This window comes from Suricata suricatta, chromosome 11 (genome assembly GCF_006229205.1).
Source record: "Suricata suricatta isolate VVHF042 chromosome 11, meerkat_22Aug2017_6uvM2_HiC, whole genome shotgun sequence".
In the NCBI taxonomy this organism is placed as follows: domain Eukaryota; kingdom Metazoa; phylum Chordata; class Mammalia; order Carnivora; family Herpestidae; genus Suricata; species Suricata suricatta.
In genome coordinates, this window is record NC_043710.1 from 99,005,014 (window position 1) to 99,023,531 (window position 18,518).

Below are 18,518 nucleotides of genomic sequence, written 5' to 3' on the forward strand. Positions count from 1 at the left end.
GTTACATGACAACCAAACATTGAAGAAGGCTTTTTAAGTTAATTATTATACCAAAACTATTTTAAGCTTTAGAGAGATCTAGATCCACATGTTACAAGGATGATATAAAATTCCTACAGTAGGAAAAATTGGGTACCCAGTTGTTTTACCCACGCACTGGGTAATCACTATTTTCCACATTTCTAAACTATGACTATTCACCTACGTGCCATTCCTCATTTTAGTTAATATGTCTGGACTAAAATTCCTTACAATATATTTAAGTAAACTATAGTAGAGTGTCACAATTATTAATTTGTATCAAGTCACATTACAACAATTTAAGTATATATATATATGTAAACATTTTTGAAATGAAAATTAAAGTATTTTACTTGAAAATATCAAAGCTACGTAAGGTTGATCATATAGTATTAATACTATAATTTATTCAAGTTTTCTAAATAGAACATGTCTTAAAGATAAAGTTACCCAGGGACAAACATTATGAGATAGAACACAAATCTTTAACTCTGTGCCTTCGCGGAGTGGCCACTCAAAAATGACATTAAAGTAAATTTTAAAACAAACCCAGTTACTAGAATAAGGAGACGGAGAGACGCCTCGCTGGAAATCAGATCACTCCATAATATCTCACTTAAACACTACACGCTGGCTCCCAGCTGCCTGGTGTGCGGCAGGGGATGAGCGGGGTCGCAGAGAAGTCAGCCAGGCCGTGCTGCAGGACCCTTGAAAGGCTCAGGAGCTGACAGCACCAAGCAGTTACAGAAGGAGAGTGAAGGTGCAGCACAAAACAAATGGCACAGATGAAAGTCTTTTGAAAAAAGCAATGAACACGTGGACACCCTCAACACCCGCAGAACGCTACTGGATGGACTGGATTGTTCTCTGGGAAGGCAAAGAGCGCGGCTGCTGCGCAGGCAAAGCCAGACACAGCTGAGAGCGGACAGCGGGGGCACCGCAGGGAACGCTGCGCGTGCGCGGTGCGCGGTGCGCGGTGCGTAAGCTCTGCCGCCCCGGCCGTCTTCCGTGGCCGCAGCAGCAGCAGCAAGCTGTCGTGGTCGCACCAGGTGGGAGGCGGAAAGAGCAGTCTCGGGAGAGTCTGAGAGTCTGATCGCCCCCAGGAAGAGACCTACGGGGGCAATACTGGAGGTTTCCCAGGGAACGGGCCCCATCGCACCACTCGGCAGCAAAGCCCCCAGTAGGGGATGACCCCACCACCACACCGATAATTTGGGATTTTCAAAAAAGAACCCATGGTTTCTGATTGGAACATAAGCTCAAACCTATCTGTCAAACTGACAAGAATAACTGTAGAGGGGGCCAAGTTTCACTATATATTTAATGAAACTAAAAAATCTGGCTCTTATTCATTCAAAAACTCTGTGATTATTCCCATATGCTGTGCTGAAACTTGGTTTTGCATTTTCTATTAAATATAAGATCTAAAATTAAATTTAAATGTTACTAGAGGATGGGGATAAAAATCACTTAGAAAAAGTGGCTCCTGAATTTGCAAACAATATTTTTTCCTAAGTCAAATAGCCTTTGTTAAACACCATAAGGGTATTTACCAGGGCATGACTAATTTGAAAAAAATGTTTAAGATTTTTCATTTTAAGTAATCTCTACACCCAACATGGGGCTCAAACTCAAACCCCAAGATCAAGAGTCACATGCTCTTGTGACTGAGCCAGCCAGGTGCCCCAACTTGAACTTCTGTACATATTTTAAAGTAAGAACAAAAATCCCCAAAGCTACATTTCTTCAAATAAGCTAGAATTCAAATACTTTATTTGTTCACTGTCTTATACTAATTTACAACTTGCAACAACTAATACTTTTATCACACAAAAAGCCAAAAACGCTATTCTCTGTGTAAAATGACTTGGCTCTCCTCCCTCATTCAACTTCCACAGTGCATATGGCTCCTAAATCCCCTGCCGTGTGACCTGTACGACTATACATCACACCTTCGGGCAGAATTCATGATCTTATCTCTGCATTTCTCAGGACACCGGCATTATCTACATTCATGTATTCAGTATCTACTGAATGAATACATTTCTTCTTTAGCCGCCTCAATGTTTTCCATCAAGTAGCTTAATTTCTTACAGAAATATAAAACACACAGACTCAATTTCTGTATTAGTTAAAATCTTTTTGGCACTGCATTTGGCTCTAAGTTAAACCAGTTTTGCATGTATAAATTTTTAAAAAGACATTTCAGAGAAGTCTCAAAATAATTCTGAAAACCAAATCTGCATACTTCCACTTTAAATTATTTACTATGCTGGCATCCACTACTAGAAAAATTCTTTCCCCACATCAAGTATATGTGTCCACATTCTTAGCCATGCCTGGCCACACATATGCATGAAAACAGTCTGCCCTTTACTTCCACAGCATAACCAGAAAGATCACAATGAGTAAAAGACTGAATTTCATAACATGCTGTCAAAATAGCTCCTCTTTTGGCATCTTTATCAGCATGATGTAAAGACTAGTACACAGTCTCTTTTGAAGTCTTAACAATTTTCACATTTTCTAACTAGGGGGGGTCCCTGTAAGCCCTATTCAACTGTCAAGCATTAGAAAAATGAGTTTTCTTTCCTTTCGTTTTTGGTCATTATGAGGTCTTGAAACAATTCAGCAGCAATTTCACCCATGTTGTGCCTTTCAGTTTCTTGCAGAATGAGCCACAAAAAGAAAGAGGGAAGGGGAAGGGAAAAGGGGAAGGGGGGAATGGAAGGGAGAGGGAAGAGCGGAAAGGGAGGGGGAAGGGAAGGGAAAGGAAGGGAAGAAAAATCCTAAATCCAACAGCTGGGCCAGGTAATAAAGGGAAAAGTATAAAAATAAAGACCAATCGCAAAATCACAGCAGCAGAGGCCAATTCCGTTATAGGAAAATATGGCAACCACTGAATATGAACCTCTGACTTCCAAAACTTATTTTTTATTATCTGAATATCTCTTTCCTTTTGGCTGTAATGTATTGGCTGACTGTCAAGAATGGTTATCTCATGCTCCACAAAAGCAGAGATTAGAAATCTTACATTGATTTTTTTAAGTAAAAATATTTATTACTTTGTCACAGTTTGTTTAGGACACAACGGCTTTCACTTGTACACCTGAAACTAGTAATATTATCAATTAAATCTCAATAAAAAAAATTTTTTTAACCTTTCAAAATAGGGTATACATAAGGGAAATAAACTAAAAAACGCAGTGAGTGGTGAAAACATGATCCACGATGTACACAGCCAGGGAAATGTATACAGATGTGTAAGGTCAGAAAGTAAAACCGCTGGACAAACGTATACGAAAACCCACTGGAATTGATCAAGACTAGGTTGCAGACCTGCGCATGCGCATTACAATGATGAGCTCACCACGCTGACCTGAATCTCTTCCCAGATGTCTTCATCCAGTACGGTGGCGGCTCTGTGGTGCTGCAAGGGGACTACCAGGCAGTGTCCCTCAGTAAGAGACCGGACGCTGGGTAAACATAAATAAACCTATGGGGAAAAGTTGCAAAGTGAAATGTTACTGTATTGATTCTCAGGGAAACATGGCTAACATTTAGTAAAGCATACTTGTTTGTAAGCAATATATCTTATTTTAATGTTTTAAAAAATATCTGATATTTTAAAAATACTTTTAAAAGCCATGAGAAAGATTTTAATAAACTGGAAATTTACAGCACGTCTCAATTTTAACTGTTCTATGTATTTCGGAGATTGAACGTACCCAGGGGCAAAATGAATGACACACTTTATCCTTGATCTGAGGAAGCACTATGCTTCCAAAGCCCTCGAAACAACACAATTATGGGCAAGAATGAAAAGACAGATGGCATGGTATGAAAGAGAAGTCTAAGTGGTGCCTGTTACTCAGGTTTTCCTTCCCATACTGGCTAAGCAAAGCGAATGAACCCAAACAAATTTACAACTGGCAAATCTGCTGACTAATGTCAGGAGTTAGTAAGAGAAGAAACTGGATACAGTACATAAAGAACTCAGTACTATCTTCTCAATTTTTCTGTAAATCTAAAAACTGTTCTAAAAAAACAAAGTCTATTTAAAAAAAGAGTAAAGCACAGTGTTAAGATAAGGGAGGTAGAGGGGCTCCTGGTGGCTCAGTTGGTTAAGCAGCTCAGGTCATGATCTCACCGTTTATGGGTTTGAGCCCCACGTCAGGCTCTGTGCTGACAGCTTGGAGCCTGGAGCTGGCTTTGGATTCTGTGTCTCCCTCTCTCTTTGCCCCTCCCCAACTCGAACTCTATCTCTCAAAAAACAAACAAACAAAAGATTAAATAAAAGATGAGGGACATAGATAACTTTTATTTTCAAAAAAAGGAGGAAGAAAGCAAGAACAATTGGGGATCAGAAGTTATTTAACTCTATGATCCTAATGAGTACTAATACAGCTTCATTAATACATTTGGATTTAAGACATCCACTTTAAATATTAGAAATTCAAGCTGAGTGAAAATTCCTGACTTGCTTTGCAATGCGATTTATTACTTTCACTTAATGACAATGGATGGGATAGGTAGTCACATGATGGATAGGATTCCTCCTAATCAATATTTCAAATATTTCTACATTAACATGGTCACAGCCGAAAGACTGAAGGGAGATGGCAGTTTTTAGAACTGAGACAACATACAAAGCATAGACGGAGAAAGGAGAGACTCCAACAGTTTTTTTTTTAATTAAATCATATTGAAAAGTGCATCCCAGGGAAGAAATAGGCCACCAAACTGTCAGGAGGTGAAAGACAAAGAGAAGAGTTGAATACCATTAGGGAAGACTGGTGGGAGAGTGTGGATTACCTCGCAGCAGCAGGGGACCCCGGAGAAGAACGGGACAGACATGGCACGACAACTGGTAAGGGCGGAAGAAAAGAGCCAGAAAGCATCTGTTCCCTGGCCGGCAGCTCGCTTTCACAAGGAAACTGAGAGAGGCCGCGTTGGAGAGCCGCCTACAAGGCAGGACACGGAGAGAAGGTCTGTGCCCGCCGGTCCCACGCTGTGCCCAGTGCACCGGGGAAAAGGAAAACCCACTGAAACTCCTCCAAACTTCTAAAGCGCGGCAGGAAACACTGAAGTGTTACTTTAATTTGCTCTTACACGTTTAAAAGACAGGGATCAGACTGAAGAGGACTGGAGTAGTTACACTGTCGTAATTAAAAAATGTAAATGTTTATAAGGTCTGGAAAAGAATTCAGAAAAATGAATACAAGTCATTGGTTATGATGGGGTTTTAATTGGATACATTTTAAATGGAATTTTTACATTCACCTTTTTGATAGTTTGGAAGGAAAAAAGAAGAAGGGTAAAGAAGTAAAGAAACCCTAAGTTGAACCGGTAACTTGACTGTCTTAACAACCTAAAGATACCGAAGGCTGGGGTCGGAATGGAAAAGCTCATGCCAGTTCTCTGGATACAGGGGAGGGTGGTGGGAAGGGGGCGGGGTGCACACAGGAAACAAGTCAGTAAATAAACACGGATGTGCGCAGCTCTGAACTAGTCGGTCCTGAACTAGCACCGCAGTCACTCATTCCTCTGCCCTCCTTTTCTCACTCCCTCCGCCCTGGCCACACTCCCCTCCATGAGCCAGCGCTTTCCTCAGCTCTTCACCCAGCCTTCACCGCAGAGGCCCCTTCCTGTAATATCAGTCATTCGCGTACTAATGGTGCTTGCTCTTCCATCTTTCAGACCTTCCCTAAAACACCTCCTTACCGGGGCCTTCTGGACCACCTTCTCAACACAATAGTCTCCCATCACTTTGTCCCAGTCCCCTGCTCTGTTTGCTTTCTGACAACACTTTCTTCAATCAGGGCAATTATCACTTTATTTTCTGCCCTATTTTACTGTAATACAAGCTCCGCAAGCACATCTGAGTCTACTTTTCTCCAGGAACTAACTTTGGTCTGCTGCATATCAGGGACACAATAATTAATTAATATAAGACTTAACTCACCGAATGTTTATTGAAATAAGTGACAGTTATCAATGATTAGGCAAACATTAATATTTATTAAAATAGTGACTGCGACCACACACTCTTGTATATACAGTGAGATGTATGTTTGGTCAGGAACAGGATTCGTGCGTGGTGCCCAGTGACGGGCAAGTGCCAGCCAGGTGCTCGTCAGAAGCGGGATTCAGTACACAAGTAAAATGAGGTAAAAAATTTCAAATCATGAGATACTCTCTGAAGAAACAAATAGGTTCTATGAGAAAGTAAGGGAAGAAACAGCAATTGCTCTAGACAGAGTATTTCTGAAGTGATCTGAATACTAAGAATCAAGTGCCAACCATGAAAATAAGGTCCTACGGCCCGTCAACGTCAGAGTCCGAACCTGGGTCCAGGTGCTCTGGCCCCAAGTTCAGGGCCAGTGCTGCTCCTCTAAAGAGGAGAATCATACAAAATGTGAGCTTCGAGTCACCTAAATATTTATACTGCTCTAGAGGAGAGTCTAAGAATCACAGGAAGACGGAAAAGAAAACTATGTGCAACACAGAGCAAGAGAAGACAGACACGTTGGAATCTTGTAAGAGTCTGAAGAAAGAGGCGAATGTGGACACACCCCGACATCACTTCCTTAGGGCAATCAGTGTGGTGCTTCTTACCTTAACACCTATCGCAACAATAAGGTGCTTGGGAAACTGAGAGCTGTCAAAACAATACAGACACTTCTCCATTTGGGCGGCAAGACTCTGGTGTTCGGCAATGGCTTTTTTCCTCTGGTTCTCTTCCTCTTCACCAAAACGTTCTCTCTCAGCCGCTTTGGAGACAAACATGTCATCCAGGGTGTAATGGTCTCCATCTGTTCTTCCCATAAACTGAAAAACCAAAGTAACAGGAGCAGGGAGAAGGGGGTGGTTAACATTTCGTTGTACGGGAGCTGCCGCAGTCGTAGCTGTTAAGTTCCACGGTAAAACTTTTAAGTTTAAAAAAAGAAGAAAAAAAACATGAATAAAAATTTAAGCATGATTTTAAAGTCAATCAGTCATCATCGTCATCACAGCTGAAGCTGACTGACTATTTACCATGTACAATTTTATGCAATTTGATTGTTTTATGCTCTTGTGAGAATAAAACCATCATCATTTCCATTTACCGGATCAGGAAACTAAACCACAGAGAGGTTAAGAACTGCTTTCATTTTAAAATTAGCATACGGTCCGTAGAGAACATAAACATTTCCAACTGTATCTCCAGGTATCTTCTTCCCACCTCCCTCAACATAAACTGTAGCCAGGGTGATGCTTTTGAAACACAAATTTTATTTACTAATTTATGTCCCTGCTTAAAATCCTCAGAGCGCTCCACATTGTGAACAGGCTCAAGTTCAAATTCTGGTTTGCCTTCTCAATCACAGACACAGATAGAATCGCCGTGGCAAAGTTCTGTCTCCAGTCTGGAGAGCCCTGGGCAATTACTTTATCTCTCTGTGTTCTCACATGCTTTATTTCCTCATTTCACAAGTTACAACATTACTATCCACCTAACAGCATTATCTTGCTTAGTCCTCTCAACACATGCCTGACATACAATAAGGACTCACAAACATGGGGCACGTTATTACAATCTTCTTGATAATCTGGCAGTGATGACTCTTCCAGTCACATCTGATCACACCCCTACTTGAACATTACACTCTGGTCTTCCTAGTTTCAGTCCAAAAGTAGTGTTACCTTCAGACTTTGTACATACTGGCCTCTGCCCTCAGTGAAGCCATTCCCTACTCACTTTTCAACCTGAGGTGTGGGGTGAGCGGTCACCTCCACAAAAGAACTTTCCTGGGTCTCCCAGGACCCTCCAGTGCTGCATTCCTATCAGTTTCACGACCACAGTGTATCATGATTGCTTACTAACTTCTGCTTCTTCTCATTAGACTAAGTTCAAAGTTCTATTTAGTTTACTAAGCAGCAAAAGTGAACTCTTTCTTTTTCATCATCAAATACAAAGCAGTAGCAAGATGCCTGGATCTTATCATTTAAAAAGATTTGAAGAAAGCTAGAATGGCTGTATTTATAGAAAGTAGAATTCAAGGCAAAGAAATAAAGGGCATGAAAAATCATTTCACAATGATAAAAGGGTCATACCATCAGGAGAACATAACAAGAGCAAAACTTATGCACCTAATTACAGAGTTTCAAAGTACATGAAGCAAAGACTTGACAGAACTGCAGAAAACTATGCGTCCACAAACACAGAGATTTAAACCCCGCTCTCCCAGTAACTGATGGAACAAGTAGAAAACCAACAGGCACTCAAGACCTGAACAAACTACCCAAAACCCTGACCTGACAATGACAGAAATTCTATCCAACATCAGCAAAATAAACATTCTTCTCAAGTGCATAGAGAACATTTACCAAGATAGAGGACATTCTTGATTATAGCACAAGTCCTAATAAATTTAAAAGGATTCAGGTAACATAAAATATGTGCACTGAACACAATGGAATTAAATTAGAAATCCCAGCAGAAACTCATTTGGAAAACTGCCAAGTATTTGGAAATGAAATAGCCCAGTTCCAAATAACACATATATTAAGAAAGGAAGGAAGGAAGGAGGAAAAATCAGAAAGTATTTTGAACTGCAATTTAAAAAAAGAGAATTTGTGGGATGTTGCTAAAGCAGTACTTAAAGAGATAACTCCAGCACCAAACACCTATATCAGAAGACAAAAAAGTGGGGCGCCTGGGTGGCTCAGTCGGTTGAGCCTCCGACTTCGGCTCAGGTCAGATCTCACGTTTGTGGGTTTGAGCCCCACGTCAGGCTCTGTGCTGACAGCTTAGAGCCTGGAGCCTGCTTCTGGTTCTGTGTCTCCTTCTCTCTCTGCCCCTCCCCCTCTCATGCTCTGTCTCTCTCTGTATCAAAAATAAAATTTAAAAAATTTTAAAAAATTAAAAAAAAAAAAGAAGACGACAAAAAAGAAAAAAGAGACAAGGCAGGCCTCCTGGGAATCAATAGGTCAACATCCACCTTAAGAAATTAAAAAAAAATAGAAAATAGAACGTAAACAGAAGATTTTTTTCTAAGATGCCATTATTGACAGAACTAGGTAAAAATCAGAAACCAGGTACTAATTATTAGTAATAAGGCATTCGAGCACATTAGTTTCCTTTTCTATACCAAAATTTCTTTTATATCTTCCACTTTTTCTCTATTATTGATCCCTGTATATACCTCTCTATTGTTTCAAGTTTGTCTATTTATGTGAACTGCCCTGACTTAAAAATTATTATTTTAACTTCAGACATTTATCTCAACCATAACATGTAACATTTAAAAATATCAAAACTAGTTACTAATTATTTTCATAATAGTGACCAACCATGTGCTAGGTACTAATAGAAACCTTAAGCAATCTCTCATCTAAATATTCCTACAACATAAAAGTTGTCATTGTTACTTGTTAGGTTACAATAAAAAGCCGGGGATGCCTGGATGGCTCAGTCAGTTGAGCATCTGGCTTCAACTCAGGTCATAGTCTCATGATTCAGGAGTTTGAGCCCCGTACTGGGCTTGCTGCTATCAGCCTGGAGCCTGCTTTCGATCCTCTGTACCCTTCTCTCTCCGCTGCTCCCCTGTTCGTGCTCGCTCTCTCTCAAAAATAAATGAACGTAAAAAAAAAACCAGCTTAAGAGAGACTAAATAAACAAAATCACACAGCTATTAAGAGACAGAAGCAGGAATCCAATGCAGGCATATCTGACTGTATAAATGAAGAGTATGTGACATTCAGAGAGCCCCTCTCACTTAAGAAATCTACCTTTAAAAGACAGAAAAGGTATATTTTAAATATAGTCTATAGACTAGAACAGAGAATTAGAAGAAACCTCAATTGTCATCTAGAATAAATATGCCCACCTGAGTTAAGGTATTAATCAGAAAGGAAACGGACATCTAATAGGCATCCGTCTTTCCTAAAGTATATTAATGAACAGAATATATACCTCCACATGCAGCTGTCCCTTCACACGGCACACTGTTCTAAAAACACTGTTATTAGAAACCAGTTCATGAGCGATCAGGGAATATATTCAATTCAAATCAAATCTTTTGTGCATAGAAGATAGTGCTCTATTCTTCAAATCTATGTTCCATGGATGTTGCCAAACTTCTCTGATTTATTCATAGTTTTGAATTAGAGTATTTATTCATAGTTTTGAATTAAATAGAATTAAATAGAGTATTAAATAGTTTTGGATTTAAATAAGCAGTCTTCTCTGTTAAATCTGCATAATTCTTCAACACAATACAAAACTGATGCTTCAACACAACTACAATCCTTTCCTCTTACACCTTCTAATTACTTGAATTTTTCCCATTATTTTCTCTTTGGGGTTTGATCCAAAATGTTTTTAACTTATTATTCATGTACACATCTCCTGTGACCTTCAGCCCACCATCTTCCTACTTTTGACAACAAAAAAACATTTTTTAATGGACAGAATGTTAACACAGAGTGGAAAATCGAGTCTAAAAGGATAAAAGCAAAAACCTTGCTGGAGGAAAGGAGGTGAAGAAAGAAAAGAAGGTATGAAAATAAAACTTCTTCATGATTTAGATAAAGTCCTAAAGAAAGCAGATGGGATCATTCGAGCTCAAATCCATACATCGTAAATTTTAAAACTCTGAGAATCTCTTTTCCAAATAAATGAGAAAAATGTGGTAAACTAGTTATACCATTAAAAACCGTATGACCAAAGAAAGGAGGAAAGATCACCCAAGTGATTTACAGATTCAACACAATGCTTACCAAAATCCCAATAATGTTTTTTGTAAGCATAGAAAAATCTATCTTAAAATTCATATGGATGGTTCTCAAGGGAATACAAACAGACAAAATAATCATAAAATTGCACAAAGATGGAGGTCTCACACTTCCTGATTTTAAAACTTACTGCAAAGCTACACTGTAACCCAAACAGTGTAGTATTAGCATAAAGATGAACAAACAGACCAAAAGAATAGAACAAGAACCCAGAAATTAGCTGTCTCAAGTATGGTCAAAATATTCACAACAAGGATGCCAAGACCACTGAACAGGGAAATGACACACTCTGAAACAAATGGTACTGGGAAAACTGGATATTTACATGCAAAAAAAAAAAAAAAAAAAAAAGAAAGAAAGAAAAGTTGGACCTTTCATTTACACCATATATATAAATGAACTGAAAAGAGGTCCATAGACCTAAACTTAAGAATTAAAATTTTTAAACTCTTGGAAGAAATCATAGAAGAAAAGCTTCCTAACATTAAATTTGGTAAAGATTTCTGGGTTGTGATGACAAGTCACAGGCAAAAAGATAAAACAGATAAGCTGGACTTCATCAAACTGAAAAACTTTTGTGCACCAAGGACACTGTCAACAGAGTGAAAGGCAGCCAACAGAATGGAGGAAGACTTTGCAAGTCATATATCCAAAATATATAAAGAACTCCTAGAACTCAACAACAACAACAAAAAACAAACACAAACACACACAAAAAAAAAAAACCAAAAAGACAAGCAACCTGATTTACAACTAGGCAAAGGTGCTGACATTTCTCCAAGGAAGCTTCACAAATGGCCAATTAGCACAAGGAAATGCAAAGCAAACGGATAATGAAGTTACCACAGGAGGCTCTTGAAGACGGCTAGAATCAAGAGTCAGAGGGGGGCTGGGGGGCTCAGCTGATTAAGCATCTGACTTCCGCTCAGGACATGATCTCACAGTTTGTGAGTTTGGGCCCCATGTCGGGCTCTGTGCTGACAGGTCAGAGCTAGATCCTGCTTTAGATTCTGCGTCACCCCTCTCTGCCCCTCTCCTACCGTGCTTGCTTGCTCGCTCTTGCTCTCTCTCTCTCAAAATAAACAAACATTAAGAAAAATTAAAAAAAAAAAGAGTCAGAGAATATCAAGTGTTGTCAAGGATTTGGAGAAACTAGAACCCTCATACAGTGCTGGTGGGAACTTGAAGTGGTAGTTCCTTTGGAAAACATTCTGGAGGTTCCTCAAACAATTAAATATAGACTAATAAATACCATACAGCCCAGTAATTCCACTTCCACGTGGAATGAATATGGGACATGAATCTCTAGAGCAGCACTATTCATAACAGCCAAAAGATGGACACAATCTGAATGCCCATCAACTGACGAAGAGCTCAACAAGGACAGAGCACTATTAAGCCACAAGGAAATTAAGTACTGACCCCTGCTACAAGATGAACTGCAGAAACATCATGCCAAGTGAAAGAAGCTAGTCACAAAATCACTATCGACTTGAAATATGCAGAGAAGGGAAATCTAAAGAGACAGAAAACAGATTTGTGGCCCACTGAGGGTGGGGATGGAAGGGGACTGAAAGGGTTAGGGGGTGACAGCTCAAAGTTACAGAGTTCCTTCTGGAGGTGATAGAAATGTTCTTAAGCTGACGGTGTTAATGGTTATATGTGTCTGTAAATATGCTAAAAAAACCCACTGAATTATACAGTTTAAATGGGTGAGTTGTATGGTATATGAATTATATCTCAACAAAGCTTTTATTTTTTTTAATTTTTTAAAGTTTTATTTATTTTTGAAAGAGAAAGAGAGGTGGCTTGAGCAGGGGAGGGTCAGAGAGAGAGGGAGACACAGAATCTGAAGACAGGCTCCAGGCTCTGAGCTAGCTGTCAGCACAGAGCCTGAAGTGGGGCTCCAATCCACTAACTGCAAGATCATGACCTGAGCTGAAACCGAATGCTCAACCAACTGAGCCTCCCAGGTGCCCCTCAACAAAGCTTTTAAATAAAAAATTCACCTTACCCAAAGAGAAAGAAGTCTGGCCTTTGCCCTCTGCCCCTGGAAGGTAATCTTCAAACTCCTGGAATGTCCCTCCTGGTAAGAGTGGCATTGTTTACCTGGGGGCCTTGGGTCACACCAGACAGTCTATGCCAACAATGCGATTTATGGTGGGGGCTGGGGGCCAAACATCATCCACTCTGCCTCAGGAATGGCTGGACACTTAGGTCATCCTCCCAAGCAATAAACCACGTCCACAGGACCAAACCCAGTAAGAGCCCTGTGCACTAATGCTTGGGTGTGCTTCCCTGGCTGATGATACTTTGTGCATATTTCATACATCATTGTTGAGAGAAGTTCATGCTGTCCACCACTCACTGGGAGGGACAAATGGAAGCTTTGTGCTTGGAACCTCCTAGACGCAGCTCCACGCTCCTCTTCCCTTGGCTGACTTTATATCCACACTCTTTCGCTGGAGTAAACCTTAACAGCCAGTGTAACAATTTTAGTGAATTCCACGACTTCTTGCAGTGAAATATCAAACCGAAGGGTAGCGCTGGGGATCCCTGACCGTGGCGCTGGTGACAGAAGCGAGGTAGTCTTGGGGAGTCTACCTCTGTGGAGACGAATAACCAAATGCGTTGTACGGACACCGGTCAGATACCAGATTTCAAAAAATGTATATATGAAAATTTAAATATAGGTTATAAATTTTTTTAATGTTTACTGATTTTTGAGAGAGAGAGACAGAGCACAAACAGGACAGAGGCAGAGAGAGAGGGAGATACAGAGTCCGAAGCAGGCTCCAGGCTCTGAGCTGACAGCACAGAGCCTAACGCAGGGATAGAACCCATGAGCCATGAGATTGTGACTTGAGCCAAAGTCAGATGCTTAACCAATGGAGCCACCAGGTGCCCCTAAATATAAGTTATAAATTTTATAAATTAACATTTTTAAAGTAAACATACAGTTGTGCACAGGATACAGGCACCACCCAACAGTGGACAGCTGCAGTAGGGCAGCTTCACACCGGAACAGACCTGAGAGCAAGGGTGACAGTGGTGACAGTGGTGACAGTGGTGCAAGGAAGTCCTCTCAGAAAGAACCCTGAGCATTTGGTTCGTGCGGCCCAGAAAGGAGGGTGGGCAGAGCCGCAGATCTGAACTGATCCGTGAACTAGGTCTAACGGTCTGGTTGGATGCTCAGCGACACAGACACAACACAATCAGAGAACTAGCAACAAGGTCTGAGCAAGAAATATGTGGGCGGATCTCTCCAAACTGATACAGAGTGCTAACACATTTGCAGCCTTTGTGAAAACGTTTATGTCACTAGCCACTCCTACCTTTGTCCAAATGAGGTTACGAATGGGGTGGCCGGGCTGGGATGGAAGTTAGGTGTGGGCTCAGCAACATGACCTTCCACTTATCAGAGCTGATCTGGCTACAGACACTGCTAAAGCCCCAATCCGCCAACAAGAGAGATCACACTGCCCGGATATGGCACCAGCTACCTGGTGACGGGCTGGGCACACTGGACTGCTTCCGTCATGGAAGGGGAAGGCCATGCCCTTGCTGGAAGACACACTTACTCTGGATGTGGGTGGATACATGCAATACCTTTGCCAAAACCACTATCTCTGGACTCAGGTCATCATGACCAAGTAACTAATTTCACAGCAATCGCACTGGGGCAATGGGTCCACACCCACTGCATTCATTATGCAGGGATGATCACCAAACAATGGCCATCCTGATTTAATTCACCCACGTTCCCGTCATCCCCAGGTAGCTGGCTGACCAGAACAGTAAACTGGCCTTTTCAAAATTTAACGAGAAATGCTGGCTAGACAGCCCTTGTGGGGCAAGGGCAATGTCTTCAGAATGCAGTTTGTGTTCTAAATCAGCATCCACGCTATGATGCTGTCTCTCCCACTGCCCGGACGCCCGGGTCTGGGGATCTATGGGAGAAAACAGGACTGACCATCTTATCACCACCCTGTTTGATAACCAGCAAAATGTATGCTCCCATCCCTGTGACTCCCACCCCTTCCGGTGTACAGGTCTCAGCTCCTAAGGGAGGAATACTTCTACCAAGGGACACAACAGTGACTCACTGCGCCTGAAGCCGAGACCACCACCTGCTGCTCTGACTCCTCATTCCACTAAATCAAGAGGCAAAGAAGGAAGTTGCCATCCTGCCTCGAGGGACTGACTGATCCTGACCCAGGGTGACCTGGGTTGGGACTACCTCACAGAGGCAGGGTAACGTGTATCTTGAATGTAGGAGACCTCTGAGGGCACCTCTTAGTAGTCTCATGGCCTACGCTTCAAGTCACTGATAAACTACAACTCAAATTAAGGCCACTAGTAAATGGGCCAGACCTTCAGAATGAAGACTTGGGTCCAGCCCACTAGGCAAGGAACCTGCTGACGGCAAAAGGAGTATGACCGGGCAGCCGAGGAACGCAGTTACAAATGCTGGCTAGAACCACATCACCAGTTTCAGAAATCAATTCTTTAATAATTACAACATCTCTTCACTACTTTGCTATGCGTATGTGTGAATCCACATTTAAATAGTAACCAAAATTTTTTCTTCTCTTCCCTCCCTCATCTCTTTACCATCTGACATAAATATGTTAAGCTTTGTGGGGCATCTGGGTGGCTCGGTCAGTGGGGCATCAGACTCTTGATTTCGGCTCAGGTCATAATCCCAGGGTTGTGGGACCAAGCCCCATGCTGGGCTCCACACTGAGTATGGAGCCTGCTTCAGGTTCTTTCTCCTCCTCTCTCTGCCACACTCTCTCTCTAAAACACAAAAAAACTTTTTAAACATTTAAAATTTTTTTAAAAATCCAGAAGCAGCTTTGTGTTCTATTGTGGGGAAAGGGCTAGTATATTTCTGGTTGTACGTGGTGGGACAGCTGTATCGTGTTAGACAGAAGCATGATTTTATTATTTCCTTTGTTTGGAGGTTAGATACGGCTTAAGGAGATGGGCCGAAGTAAAAAGACATGGGTTGTGGTTACTGTCAATTGGATGACTCTGACAGACATTTCCCAGAATTCCCTTTCCTGTGTGCTTCTGGGCAAAGTGGGCCACGGGGGAAATGCTCACAGGAGACACGGACAACAGAAGTGAAGCAGCAGCCATTTTCCAGCGCACGCGGTCAACACCTCCTGTCTGAGGCAGCCGCCGGGTCTGCACCTGCTCCCCCACTGCCTCCCCCCGCTTCGGCTGCTCCAAGCTCTGGGCCCAACAGGTGCACAGAACTCCTGGCCTAGTCTCCAGGGTGTCCACACTACCAAGGTCAGAGGCAACAAGAACGGATGTGTTCTTGAGAGCCCTGGCTCATGCTTGTGGGTTCCAGCCCGTTCTCAGTCTTGCTCTCTTTACGGTCCTCTTTCCTTCCCAAGTACCTGCCTTGGGGTTCAAAGACACAAAGACAGAGCCTGGAGTGGACTGCTTACCCAGCTCCCAAAGTGCACAAGTTCAAACCCCTGTAAGAAGTCTGGGTCTATCTTTTATTAGTTCTGTTTCCCTGACTGAAAAGTGACTGATACAGATTTAACCTTCTATAAATAGCAGTAACAAGCTGTTTTTGTTCAGAGGCTCCGCTTGTACATTTTTTTCAAGAAAGTTCTAATAACAATATTTTTTTTTAACTATCATTAACCACTGTGTAAAAACAGGTACATAACAGTATACAAAATTCAGATATTTCAAATGTCACCTGCATAAGAAGGTGGTTGAAAACTGATAATAAAATAAAACCACTCCTTTTCTGCTCCAGTCCATTATCTCGAATAACCCAACCCAACAGTATTATTTTAGTCTGGTCTCCTCTGGATGTGACCCACCACCTTCCTGCTCTGGTCCTATGCCCTGGTTGTCGTGTTATAGAAGTCACTAAATTTTGCAGTTGGTTCCACTATAACCTCCAAAGTGGAAACGGCTCCTCGACACAAATCTGAGAAGCTCCCGTTCTGCACAATGGCTATTTCAGAAGATGACCATGAAGCCCGTGGCGCTCCGTCAATCTTCCTCTCACTCTCGGCTGATGATTTCAAAGACAAACTTAAAGTCAGACCAGAACTTCCTCATCTTCCCACCAGTGGACCCACAGACCCCCAGCAAACACCAGCTCCTCCTTCTCCCGCCCTACTGCACTGGGAGGGCACCTGTGTCTGTGGGAACAGCCCCGCAGTCCTTGCGCTGGGGCCCCTCCCACTTCTCTCTCTGGGCACGATGCCCCCTGCAGGGCGCTTACAGCCGCCGCTCAGACTTCTTCCCCTTCTCCGGCATCATTGGTCTTTCTTTTCCTCGCAGACGATTCTTTCAAATCAGAATGTATGTTTTAATCACGCTACATCTTCTATTTTAAACATTCCTTTGAAATACCAATCCCCTTCCTTCAAGAAGCTACGCCTCCTGAATGAGTTGTCAAGGGAAGAAAAGAAAGAAGTCAGGATTTTATTAGAGAGTGACTGGAAGTTGACGATAATGGGAGTGATAATCATATTATGACTGGTGTTTAGAATACAACCATTATTATAAACCGCCAGAGTAAGTGTTTCTGAATAGTCAAATTTCCAAGCAGTTAAGAGCTTTCCATTTAAGTATAAAAAAATTTCTTATTGCAGTCATTTTGAAAGGAAAACTTCCAAATAATATTATAAACTTTCCTGTCATTTAAAACATAACATATGGAGCTTAATTTAATCTTTTCCCGATAACATAGAATAATTATTGGGACGAGTAAACACATCATAACTAAGGAACGCCCCTCTGAAGGGCTGGTAGTTTCTATGCTAGCTATATCGACAAAGAAGTCCATGATTTTTCAGTTCTTTCTCTCCATTTTTCCATCTCTTTCTTTGCTCTCTATACTAAGCCAGCTGTCAATTCTCATTGCTATAAGCATTTTTCCTTGTGGTTGTTTCCTCACTTCCAACTTGCTTTTATTACTATACTTCTGGTCTAAAACTGGATAACCAAGTACATTAGAATTATATGTAATATTAAAAAGTAGGTCTTGAGTGACCCCTTCTGTAGGTAATCAATAAACACCTGTTAAATTCAGAGTAAAAATTGAAAAGCTAGCTTATAACATATAAACATTTGGCATCAAGAGATGAGACACAAAATACCTTTAAAAACCATGACAAATGCTGGAAAAAGGGGTTCATAGGCTGGTCTTATGCTCTCTGGTATTCAACGACATCCTGGCTGGAAGAAACTTTCTGAATCCTGTTTCCTCTGCTACTAATTACCATTCAAACACTGCGTTATTATGATGCCAAAAGAGTCAAAATAATTTGTTACAAGAAGAAAATAAGGAAACTGATTCTATACATTTTCAAAGTCAATTTAAGATCATTGAAAACCAAAAGACTAACAGAGAAGTCTTTTTCGAAGTGAAACTAAAGCCAATTGGCAAAGACAAAACAAATGACAGACGATCTAACGGTGGCCTTCACCCTGGCCGTTCGTACTATGTAAAGGACGACATTCCCTCCCTCTGTCATAATTAAAGCCCCGAGAGAACCAATATTATTATCACTGAAAAGAGCACTAATCTCAAATATTAGCTTTAAGAAACGACTAGAAATATACTCATGTTTCAGTTATTCACATAACCGCCACCTAAGTACATACACAACACAGTCAACACTCTAGAACAATGGCCTCCTGATGATTACATAACCATTAAGTCTGAGTTTCAG

The 18,518-nt window shown here is 41.3% G+C and overlaps 1 protein-coding gene across 1 annotated transcript in view; it reads right to left on the bottom strand.

The window, feature by feature from the left end:
* Positions 1-18,518, bottom strand: part of CWF19L2 (CWF19 like cell cycle control factor 2) — a 159,673-nt gene that overhangs the window by 14,581 nt on the left and 126,574 nt on the right. The window contains exons 15-16 of the mRNA XM_029956562.1: positions 6,640-6,852; positions 3,401-3,517 (exon numbers count right to left, since the gene is read on the bottom strand). Of these exons, the coding sequence (XP_029812422.1) occupies positions 3,401-3,517; positions 6,640-6,852 (330 nt within the window). The remainder of the gene's footprint in view (positions 1-3,400; positions 3,518-6,639; positions 6,853-18,518) is intronic.